The sequence below is a fragment of the Prionailurus viverrinus genome, chromosome B2 (genome assembly GCF_022837055.1).
Source record: "Prionailurus viverrinus isolate Anna chromosome B2, UM_Priviv_1.0, whole genome shotgun sequence".
Lineage (NCBI taxonomy): Eukaryota > Metazoa > Chordata > Mammalia > Carnivora > Felidae > Prionailurus > Prionailurus viverrinus.
Window position 1 is genome coordinate 113,906,800 of NC_062565.1, and position 11,537 is coordinate 113,918,336.

Sequence of the window (11,537 nt, forward strand, 5' to 3'; positions counted from 1 at the left end):
GAGAAGGTACATGGCAATATAGGCCTGTCTGAAGAAACAAGAAAAATCTCAAGTAATTTAACTTTACACCTAAAGAAACTAGGGGGGGGGGGGGAGAACAAGCCCAAAATTAGTAGAAGGAATGAAACAATAAAGATCAGAGAGGAAATAAATACAATAAAAATTTTTTTTCATAAGAAATAGAAAAGATCAGTGAAACTAGGAACTGGTTCTTTGCAAAGATAAAACAAATTTGGCAAACTTTTAGCTAGATTCACCAGAAAAAAAGAGGGCCCAAATAAAATCAGAAACAAAAGAGAAGTTAACAACTGATATCACAGAAATATAAAGAATTATAAGAGACTACTATGAACAGTTATATACCAGGAAATTGAACACCCTAGAAGAAATGGACAAGTTCTTGGAAACATACAATCTTCTAAGACTGAATCATGAAGAAATAGAAAATATAAACAGACTGATTATTAGTAAGCAGATTGAATCAGTAATCAAAAACTTCCCAACAAACAAAAGTCCAGGACCAGATGGCTCCACTGGTAAATTTTATTAGACATTCAAAGCAGATTTAATACGTATTCTTCTCAAACTCTTCCAAAAAATTGAAGAGGATGTAACACTTCCAAACTCAATTATTTTATTTTTATTTTACATTATATTTTATATTTTAGTTCATTTTTTAATATTTTATATTTTTGTTATTTTATATTTTCTATTCTTAAATTCTAATTAGTTAACATATAGTACAATGTTGGTTTCAATTCCAAACTCATTTTATGAGGCCAGCATTAGCCTGATATCCAATACCAGACAAAAGAGAAAAAAAAGAAAATTACAGGCGATTATCATTAATGAACATAGATGTAAAAATCCTCAAAAAAAAAAAATGGTAGCAAACCAAATTCAACAATACATTAAAAAGCTTATACACCATGATCAAATGGGATTTATTCCAGGAATGCAAGGATGGTTCAATATTTGCAAATCAATCAATGTGATATGCCACATTAACAAAGTGTAAGTTAAAAATCATAATGATCATCTGAATAGGTACAGAAAAAGCATTTGATAAAATTCAACATCCATTTATGATACTCTCAACAAAATAAGTGTAGAGGGAATGTACCTCAACATAATAAAGTCCATATAACAAATCCACAGATAACATACTCACTGGTGAAAAGCTGAAAGCTTTTCCTCTAAGGTCACAGACAAGGATGCCCAGTCTCTCCACTTTTATTGAACATATTATTGGAATTCCTGGCCAGAGCACTTAGACAAGAAAAAGAAATAAAAGGCATCCAAATTGGAAAGGAAGAAGTAAAACAGTCACTATTTGCTGATGATGTGATACTTTATATAGAAAACTCTGAAGACTCCACCAAAAACCTGTTAGAACTGCTAATAATTCAGTAAAGTTCCAGGATACAAAATAAATCTACAGAAATCAATGGCATTTCTATGCACTAATAATGAATTATCAGAAAAATTAAGAAAACAGTCCTTTTTACAATTATATCAAAAACAGTAAAATAACTAAGAATAAATTTAACCAAGGAGGTGAAAGACCTGTCCACAGAGAACCATAAGACTCTGGTGAAGGAAATTGAACAAGACACAAATGGAAAATATGAGTTCAAAGAATCAATATTGTTAAAATGTCCATACTACCCAGAGTTTATACAGATTCAATGCAATCCCTGTCAAAATTCCAGTGGTATTTTTCACAGAACTAGAAAAAATAATTTTAAAAAATTGTATGAAACTACAAAAGATCCCAAATAGCCAAAGCGATCTTGAGGAAGTAGAACAAAACTGGAAGTATTACACTCCCTGACTCAAACTATATTACAAAGCTTTAGTAGTTAAAACAGTATGGCATTAGCATAAAAAAAGACACACAGATCAATGCAACATATATCCGCACATATATGGATGATTTATGACAAAGGGGCTTAGAACATACAGCGGAGAAATGACAATGTTTTCCGTAAATGATGCCGGGAAAACTGGACAGCCACATGCAAAAGAATGAAATTGGACCACTGTCTTACATCATGTACAAAAATTAATTCAAAATGGATTAAAGTTTTGGACACAATAACTGAAACCATAAGTTTCATGGAAGAAAACATAGTAGGTAAGCTCTGTGACATCTATTTTAGTGATGTTTTTGTGAATCTTAATCCAAAGACCAAGGAAACAAAAGCTAAAGTAAACAAATGGGACATCGAACTGAAGAGCTTCTGCACTGCAAAGGATAGGGAACCTACTAAATGGGAGAAGATATTTGCAAATCACATATCTAACACAGGATTAATATCCAAAATATATAAAGAACCCATACAACTTTACCAAAAAAAATCAAACAATTGGTTAAAAAATAGGTGGAGGATCTGCACAGACATTTTTCTAGTGAAGAGTTACAAATGGCCAATAGGCCCATGAAAAGATGTTCCAACATCATTAATTATTAAGCAAGTGAAAATCAAAACTACAATGAGATATCATCTCACACTGATTGGGATGGTTACATCAAAAACACAAGAAATAACAAGTGTTGGTGGGGATGTGGAGAAAAGGGAACCCTCACACACTGTTGGTAAGAATGTAAATTGGTGCAGCCACTATGAAAAACAGTATGGAGATCCTTCAAAATGTTAAGAGTAGAATTACCATGCTATCCAACTATTCCTCTACTGGGTATTTACTAAAAGAAAATAAAAACATTAATTCAAAAAAATATATGCATCCCAGTGTTCATAGCAGCACTATTTACAGTAAGTAGCTAAGATATGGAAACAACCTAAATGTCTATCTATGAAGGCATGGATAAAGAAGATGTGGCATATATACACATGGGTGGATATGCATACTGGAATATTACTAAACCATAAAATTGATTGAAATCTTGTCATTTGTGACAACATGGATGGATCCTGAGGGTATTATATTAAATGAAATAAGTCAGGAAAAAGAAACAGTATGATTTCACTCACGTGGAGTCTAAAACTACAAAAAAATAAATAAAAACAAAAACTTAGACACAACAGATTGATGGTTAAAGGGAAAGGGCAGCAGGTTGTATGCAAAGTGGAAAGAAGGGGCCAAAAGTATGGTTGATGGGTGGTAACTGGATCTATGGAGATGGTCACTTTGTAATGAATACAGATGTCAAATTATAATGTACATCTGAAGCTCATGTAATATTACATTATCAACTTAATCTCAATAAAAAAATTTTTAACTCTTTATGAATATGTAAAAAGAAAGGATGGAGGGTACACAGAGTTTTGAAGCTTTCCCAAAGGAACTGACTTTATTTAGAAGAGTATAGAGAAGTTCAAGCCAAAGGATACTCTAGAAAATGATGAAAATTTTGGTGGTAAACAATTAAGAGGAGGTTGGCATCTGCATGAAGACAACAAGCCAAACTGAAGACCATCTAGTCTACCAGAGAGAACCAGGAAAAGAGACCACTAATGAGGGCCTTCCTGGAGTCAGGGTAAACTTCATAAACTGTTCAAAGAAACCCCTGCAAAGGGGCTCAGTTTTAGTCAAATTAGACTGTGGAGAAATATACGCCATAAGGCATTGTGGAAAATAGAGCGATCATCAGGCAATTGATAAAGTCTGATTTATACTAGCTTAATTCCAGTGAGGTGCAGAAATGTTACTCCCTTATTGCTCAATTAAATTTCTCAATTTTTGTGGTAATTTTGTTATATATATTACACTGATATATATTAAAAACCCAAAAATAAATTGTTATGATTATTACTTTATATAAATTTTTCTACTGAAGAAGCTGAGAGGGGGCGCCTGGGTGGCTCCATCGGTTAGGTGTCCGTCCGACTTCGGCTCAGGTTATTATCTCGCAGTTTGTGAGTTCGAGCCCCACGTTGGGCTCTGTGCCGACAGCTCAGAGCCTGGAGTCTGCTTTGGATTCTGTGTCTCCCCATCTCTCGGCCCTTCCCCGGCTCATGCTCTGTCTCTCTCCGTCTCTCAATAATAAATAAATGTTAAAAAAAATTTTTTTTAAAGCTGAGAGAAGAAAGGAGAGCAAATATACATTTATAAATTTTGTTATGTTAACCTTGTTTTTTTTTTTTTTACCACTTTTGGTTGTCTTAATTTTTTCCCCAAGGATTCCTTTGTTCCATTATTGCCAAATGTATTACATTTTTAATGGTTTAGACCCAACAATATCATTATATACATATTAATACAATTCCTTTCTAAATAAATTGATAGAAAAAAGAAAATAGACATTTTCTTATATAGCCACAATGCTATATACCTAACAAAACAGTAATTCCTTAGTATCATCCAATCTCTGGTCCTTAAGTAGGTTTCCATGATTGCTAAGAAATGTTAGCTAAGAAAAAATATAATTAGAATCCTGAGAAGGTGAGTGGGTAAGGTGGCTTTTCCTATTCATTGATCAGAAAAGGAATAACTTTCTTCCACTTCTGGCCATTGCCCTTCTTGTCCTATTTTAAGCCCATGCTTTTAAAAAAAGATGCCTATCACAGCTATACTTTAGTTCTTTCACTGAAATATCACCAGAAGAAGGGAAGTGGATTTTTGATGTTTTTGTTACTGTTTTGTTTGTTCTTAGCAGCTCTAGGGAAAGGTTTGGTAGTAGGGAGTATGAAGAACATTGGTTAGAAAGAGTTTCTAGACTTCTACCCTGTCTAATTTTTAGTATTTCAAGTTGCCAGGAACTACGTGTAATTGGTAAAGAAGAGATTTCACAATGACTGTAATCCAATTATAATAATTTGAAAAGTTATAAGACCTTTTTCAGATAACCCCCATTTATTATTTTTTTTAATTTACTTATTTAACTTCAAGTTACTTCACATACAATGTAGTATTGGTATTAGGAGTAAAACCTAGTGATTCATCACTTACAGAGTGCCCTCCTTAATGGCCATCACCCATTTAGCACATTCCCCCTCCCAGTTCCCCTCCAGCAACCCTCAGTTTGTTCTCTATATTTAAGAGTCTCTTAGGTTGGCGTCCCTCTCTGTTTTTATCTTATTTTTCCTTCCCTTCCTCTATGTTCATCTGTTTTGTTTCTTAAATTTGTTTTAAATTTAATGAGTGAAATCCTATGATATTTGTCTTTCTCTGATTGATTTACTTAGCATTCTTCACAGAGCTAGAACAAACAACCCTAAAATTTTTATGGAACCAGAAAAGACCCCAAATAGCCAAAGTAATGTTAAAAAAGAAAACCAGACCTAGAGGCATCACAATTCCGTACTTCAAGCTATATTACAAAGCTGTAATCATCAAGACAATATGGTATTGGCACAAAAACAGACACATAGATCAGTGGAATAGAATAGAGAACCAAAATGGACCCACAAATGTATCACTGACTAATCTTTGACAAAGCAGGAAAGAGTATCCAATGGCAAAAAAGACAGTTTCTTCAGCAAATGCTGGGAAAATGACAGTAACATGCAGAAGAATGAAACTGGACCACTTCCTTAAACCATACACAAAAATAAGCTCAAAATGGGTGAAAGATCTACGTGTGAGACAGGAAACCATGAAAATACTAGAAGAAAAAATGGGCAGCAACCTCTTTGACCTTGGCTGCAGCAGCTTTTTACTGGGCATGCCTCTGGAGGCAATGGAAATAAAAGCAAAAATGAAACTGTTTATCTCCTCAAGATAAAAAGCTTCTGCACAGTGAAGGAAACAATCAACAAAACTAAAAGACAGCCAGAGGAATGGGAGAAGATACTTGCAAATGACATATCAGATACAGGGTTAATATCCAAAATCTAGAAAGAACTTACCAAACTCAACACCCAAAAAGTAAATAATCCAGTGAGGAAACAGGCAGAAGACATGAATGGACACTTTTCCAAAGAAGACATCCATATGGCTAACAGACACATGAAAAGATGCTAAACATCATTCATCATCAGATAAATACAGATCAAAACCACAGTGAGATATCACCTCACACCTTTCAGAATGGCTCAAATTAGCAACTCAGGAAACAACAGATATTGGTGAGGATGCAGAGAAAGGGGAGCACTTTGGCACTGTTGGTGGGAATGCAAACTGGTGCAGCCACTTTGGAAAACAGTATGGAGATTCCTCAAAAAACTAAAAGTAGAACTACCCAGCAATTACTCTACTAGGTATTTATCCAAAGGATACAAAAGTGCTGATTTGAAGGGGCACATATGTACCCCAGTATTTATAGCAACATTATCAACAGTAGCCAAATTACAGAAAGAGCCCAAATCTCCATCGACTGATAAATGGATAAAGAAGATGTGGTCTGTGGGGCCCCTGGGTGGCTCAGTCAGTTAAGCATCAGACTTTGACTCAGGTCATAATCTCACCATTTGTGAGTTCGAGCCTCGCATCAGGCTCTGTGCTCACAGCTTGGAGCCTGGAGTCTGCTTCAGATTCTGTATGTCTCCCTCTCTCTCTGTGTGCCCCCCCCCCGCCCCCACTCATGCTCTGTCTCTATCAAAAACAAACACTTAAAAAATTTTTAAAAAGATGTGGTATATATATGCAATGGAATAGTATTACTTGGCAATCAAAAAAGAATGAAATCTTGCCATTTGCAACAACATGGATGGAACTAGAGTGCATTGTGCTAAGATAGCCTCCATTTGAAGCAGTGATTCCCAAGTGGGTTTTGAAGTAGAAGGTATATCAGAATCACTTAGGGACATTTTCAAAATATAATGTTCACTCTTGCCAGCTCTCACCCTTGCAAGCACTGCTCAGGATTTGAGGAGGATAGGAAGCTGGGACAGTGGGCTCACATAATCCTGAAAACACTGCTTATTCAAACCCTCAGTAAGGAAAAATGGACAAATTATTGGTTCAAATACATCTAAATCACCCCTAAAGCCCATTGTATTATGGAATTATTTTTTTCTTAAAAGGCATTTCAGCTGAGAGATATTAGATCACTTATGTTAAGGATACAGTTTTAATAAGCATATTGAGAACTAATTTTTATAAATCAAAAGAGAAGACATTTATTATTTCTGGGTAAATATCTGGCCTTGAATCCACTTATAAAACACTTAAGACACATGATTTTGTTCTTTCAACCACTCATTTCAGTGTGCAAGGTGCTTGTTGTTGTTTAATGTTCCCAGTATGTCATCCATATTCACTAAAGGAAATTTGACCCCATAGTAGACTTTGGAAGTCCTTTAAAATTGGAATAATCGTTGGCCTTTGTCAAATAAGTTTCCCTTGAGCCACTTGAGTTTCAATTAGAACTAGGGATATTTTATTTATCTGCTTGCTGGGGGTGAGATTTTTATTTAAGAACTCAAATTTAGTAATGGTCTTTGCTGAAAGAGGGTTAATGATATCTTAGAGCAGGATTATGTTAAAATATTTCAGAATGCCACTCTTTGGGACGTTTAGGTTTGAAAGTAGATAATGTTTCTGTTTTCTTTTGACAGATTTTTGGAGCATATGCAACTCATCCTTTCAAGTTCAGTGACCACTATTATGGCACAGGCGAAACTTTTCTCTACACATTTAGCCCCAATTTCAAGGTATATAAATGAGAGAAATACCTAAATTCCTAATGTCCCGGTGTCAGGAGTCTGGATGGGGTTGGGGGTGGGGGACTATCATGGGAGCAGCAGCTGTCCCATAACCTCATTTGGACTCGCTCTAGCCTGGGTCAGCTTTTCATGGTTGTAGCACACAAAGTGCTTTTAGGGCCCCTCATTGGGCCTTGGAAACTGCTCTTGTGCATGTTCTGGGACCCAGGGAGGGATAGCAAGTCAGAGCCAACATGTGCTTGAGAGGTCTTTCCTCTCATAACCCCTTTTAAGCTCTCATCCTGGTGTAGGAAAGATCTGCCAATTAGGAACTTCCTCAGCTAATGGGCAGCTTCCTTCTCTACAGAGGTATTATCCTAATAATTCCCTCTTCACTGATTCTCCAGATTGAAATGTCTGTTCTCTGTCTTGTGTTTCTATCCTAAGGTCTTTAAGTGGAGTGGAGAAAACTCATACTTTATTAATGGAGACATAAGTTCTTTGGAACTTGGTGGTGGAGGGTAAGGTTTTTGTTGTTATTTATTTACCACCTGACCTGTGAGAGTCTGTTTTGACCCAGATAACCAAAACCTTGTGTCGGTGATTTTAGCTAGGCCATGTGCTTAGAGTAATTAGGACAGTGGCCTGACATAGGATGCTAAGAATCAGAGATGAAATGATTTATGTGTCTAAATGATGGACTACTATCACTTGTCTTTTGGGAAAGATGGGTCATTTAAATGAAATAAAGGAAATGTAGACTTTGTTTTACAAGCAGTTTAGGGTTTTGTCTGTCTATAGCATAAAGGAAAGATGAGGCAAGGGAGGGTAGAAGGTATGCCACGTGAGATTGAAATGTTTTCACCTTTTTTGTATTTTTGATCTTTTCAGGGGACGATTTGGTTTATGGCTAGATGCTGATTTATACCATGGACGAAGCAACTCCTGCAGCACTTTCAATAATGATATTCTTTCCAAAAAGGAAGACTTCATAGTTCAAGACCTCGAGGTATGGACATTCGAGTGAAATTCAGACTGCCTTAAAATACCACATTAAAAAGATTGGGTTCCATCAGCCCTTCTAAAGCTGGCTGGAAGACCTAGCCGCAGCCCAGACTGCTTCATCCCACCATAACGCTTTCTTTCTGCCATCATCTCAGAGCATGGTCACATTGCAGAGAGTTTCTGAAAGGTCCATGTGGAGGGCAGACAACAAAGAAAGAATTTTGAAGTCCAGATTGTTGAAAGACTTTATGCTCCCACTTCCTTCAAATCCATGCAGTGAGGAATCAAAATATTTATAGATGTATGAGTTGAATGCTATTTTTATTTTTGGTAACTGTGAAAAAAAAAAGATACTGTGGAAATATATACATGCCTTGTGTATTTATCAACATAATTTTCATTACCAAAATGTACAGCATACTATTGTTTGCCATGGAAAAGCTTAGTTTCACTTAGAAAAATTGGAAGTGCTCAGCACTTAAAGGGAATATATGATTTTTTTAATTGTCTTATTTATTATTTCTAGAATATTGTCTAAAATGTGTTGGCAGTTTTTCTTTTAATGTGTCAAATCTTGAAATAAAGAAATGTATACATTTTGTGCTGTTTTGGGAACAAACCCATTTGATTTATATAGTTTTATATTGAATTTTCTTTTGCCCTGATTGTTTAGGGTGATAGGTCTTAAGCAGCATATTCTGAATTTTTAAAAACTCATTACCAATGTTTATTGATTTGACTATTGTAGGCCATCTTTCCATTTAGCCATTAAAAAGATACATTTTTACTTACTCTGAACATAATTGTTGTAAAGAAAAAGCCATTTCTCACAGTTGTAAATTGATATTTACAGAAATGGATACCTTTCTGAATCTAGACTTAGAACAAACCCTGCTTTGAACAGAAAGTGTTTTGCTTCTTATAATATCATGTGTGTTAATAACAAAAACTTTATTTTCATAGTGTTTTGTGCATAATTTCCCCCAGGTTCTTAAATTAATGAACAGGCCTCTGTTTTCAAAGAGACTGAATGTTTTCATTTCTGCATATTTTATACCAAATGAAAAATGTCAAATTAGCCCAATTGTCTTGGTTTCTAGACTCTTTCATTTGAGAAAAAGCAATGCAAAGAAATGCATTCATACAAAAATTGGAATAAAAAGTAAAAACTATTTCTAACATCAACCCATTTTCACATCATAAAATATTCTTTGTTAAAAATGCTAATAAAGCCTTGGTAAAAACTAAACAATATTACTGATTGCCAAACTTTTATGAAAGCCAAAGACTGCTAATGGAAAAAATTTCTAAATAATAGCCAAAGCTGAGAAGTGGTCTGTCATAAATTACACCCCCTGTGATCTTTGAAAGGGAACATAAATAACAAGTAGTATTTATATACCTGCATTTAAAAAAATGAAACCATCTTTAGAATGTAGCCTTAAGCTGGCATAATATTTCCTAATTTAGATTATTCTCTCATTAGAATATTTACAAAAGAGAACAAACGCCAAGTGGCCTCCTGTCAGATCAGCAATTATTTTACCCTACTCACATTCCATGCAAGTTGAAATGAATTCTATTAAATCTTAAATATACAGCCTGGTGTGCTTTCACCCAGGTTCTCTTATTGAGAACTCTTGATTAACAACATATTGACAGTTTAACCTTAATCTGCTCGTTAAATGATGTGTTGGTGTGAGATATCAGGAATGTCTCATGATGATCAAGTTTACCATTTATGCCATTTGCAACCATATGCTATTAATGAACAAAATGGTCATTTTGCATATAGTTCACTCCTACCTAGTTTAGTCCATGATATTATACTTGTGAGAGCATATCCAGATGCTGTGTTCTCTATTTAAAACAGTATTGTCCAATCAGAAATGTGTGGCCCTTCATTTATGGATATTGAGTATATGTAATGCAGTGCTAGCCCAATATTTTCAATAAAGGAATTTATGCATCCAGTGTGATTTTCTTTCCCGAGGATTCATTCAACAGGTATTTATTGGATGCTAGAAGTTTTACTTGTGTGAGAGGATGATGAAATATGCAAGATTAAACAAGGTCCAGTATTCATGTTTTACTGCTGCCTTGGAAAGTCTCTTTTTGTTCCCAGTAGCCACCCTCTTACTTTCTCATCAGCTCATGAAAACCCGTTACAGTTACTACAGATAACTCTTGGCTCTACCTACCAGTTTCTCTGTTCTTAATCCTTCTAGCTGTTCTTTGAATTGTTCTTTTTAACATCTCTCTTAACCTACTTCCTAATATCAATGAAGGATCTTACCCTCCGATCAATTATTTTTGATCCCAGCTATCCTGTCTCTGCCCCCTAGGTCCTACAGATGAAGATGTCAGTCTTCATTGCTTCTCAATTTCTCAGTTCATGAATCTACATCAAAAGACTAGGGTGCAAGGGGGCAAACTAATGTCTCACTAGGCTCTGTTGAAAATGGTTTAGATCTATGCCCATGCTACAAGTCACCAGGGACATCCTGAATGAGTGTGAGACGTATTATTGCCCTTTATTTTATGTCCTTTTCTTTATTTACTTTTAAAGTTTTAAAGCCTTGTGAAACAAGACTAACAAAAGAACACTTTGCTTTTGAGGAAGGCATTGAGAGTCTCTTAAACAAGAAAGGGAAGCTAAGATTCATGTTCTTTTTAAGATGCCTACCTTATTTTTACAAATATAAGCATACAAAGAAAGAAAAGGAGGTCTAAGCCAAAGGGAGTTCCAGAAATTCTAGGTCAGTTACACTTACCCCTTATGCAAATATCAAAAGTTCCTCTGACCACTTCCTTCTGCCCAATTGGGTCACACAGTTTTTCTCAGAGGAAACCCTAACCTCAGAGCATCACATCCTCTGCTCCCACCTCCTTGCCTAGGACTATTATCCACAGTGATTCCCTAACAAAAGTGTCTTTACTGAGAAAATTAGTCTTTACAATTCACACCAAAATCTAAGGTCT

General features: G+C 35.3%; 1 protein-coding gene across 5 annotated transcripts in view; it reads left to right on the forward strand.

The window, feature by feature from the left end:
• NCOA7 (nuclear receptor coactivator 7) overlaps window positions 1-10,529 on the forward strand; it is a 154,507-nt gene extending 143,978 nt beyond the window's left edge. For all 5 annotated transcript variants that reach the window (XM_047858763.1, XM_047858765.1, XM_047858764.1 and 2 more), the window contains 3 exons: window positions 7,464-7,559; window positions 7,998-8,071; window positions 8,442-10,529. In XM_047858763.1, the coding sequence (XP_047714719.1) occupies window positions 7,464-7,559; window positions 7,998-8,071; window positions 8,442-8,577 (306 nt within the window). In that variant the 3' untranslated portion in view covers window positions 8,578-10,529. The remainder of the gene's footprint in view (window positions 1-7,463; window positions 7,560-7,997; window positions 8,072-8,441) is intronic.
• Window positions 10,530-11,537: the final 1,008 nt, after the last annotated feature.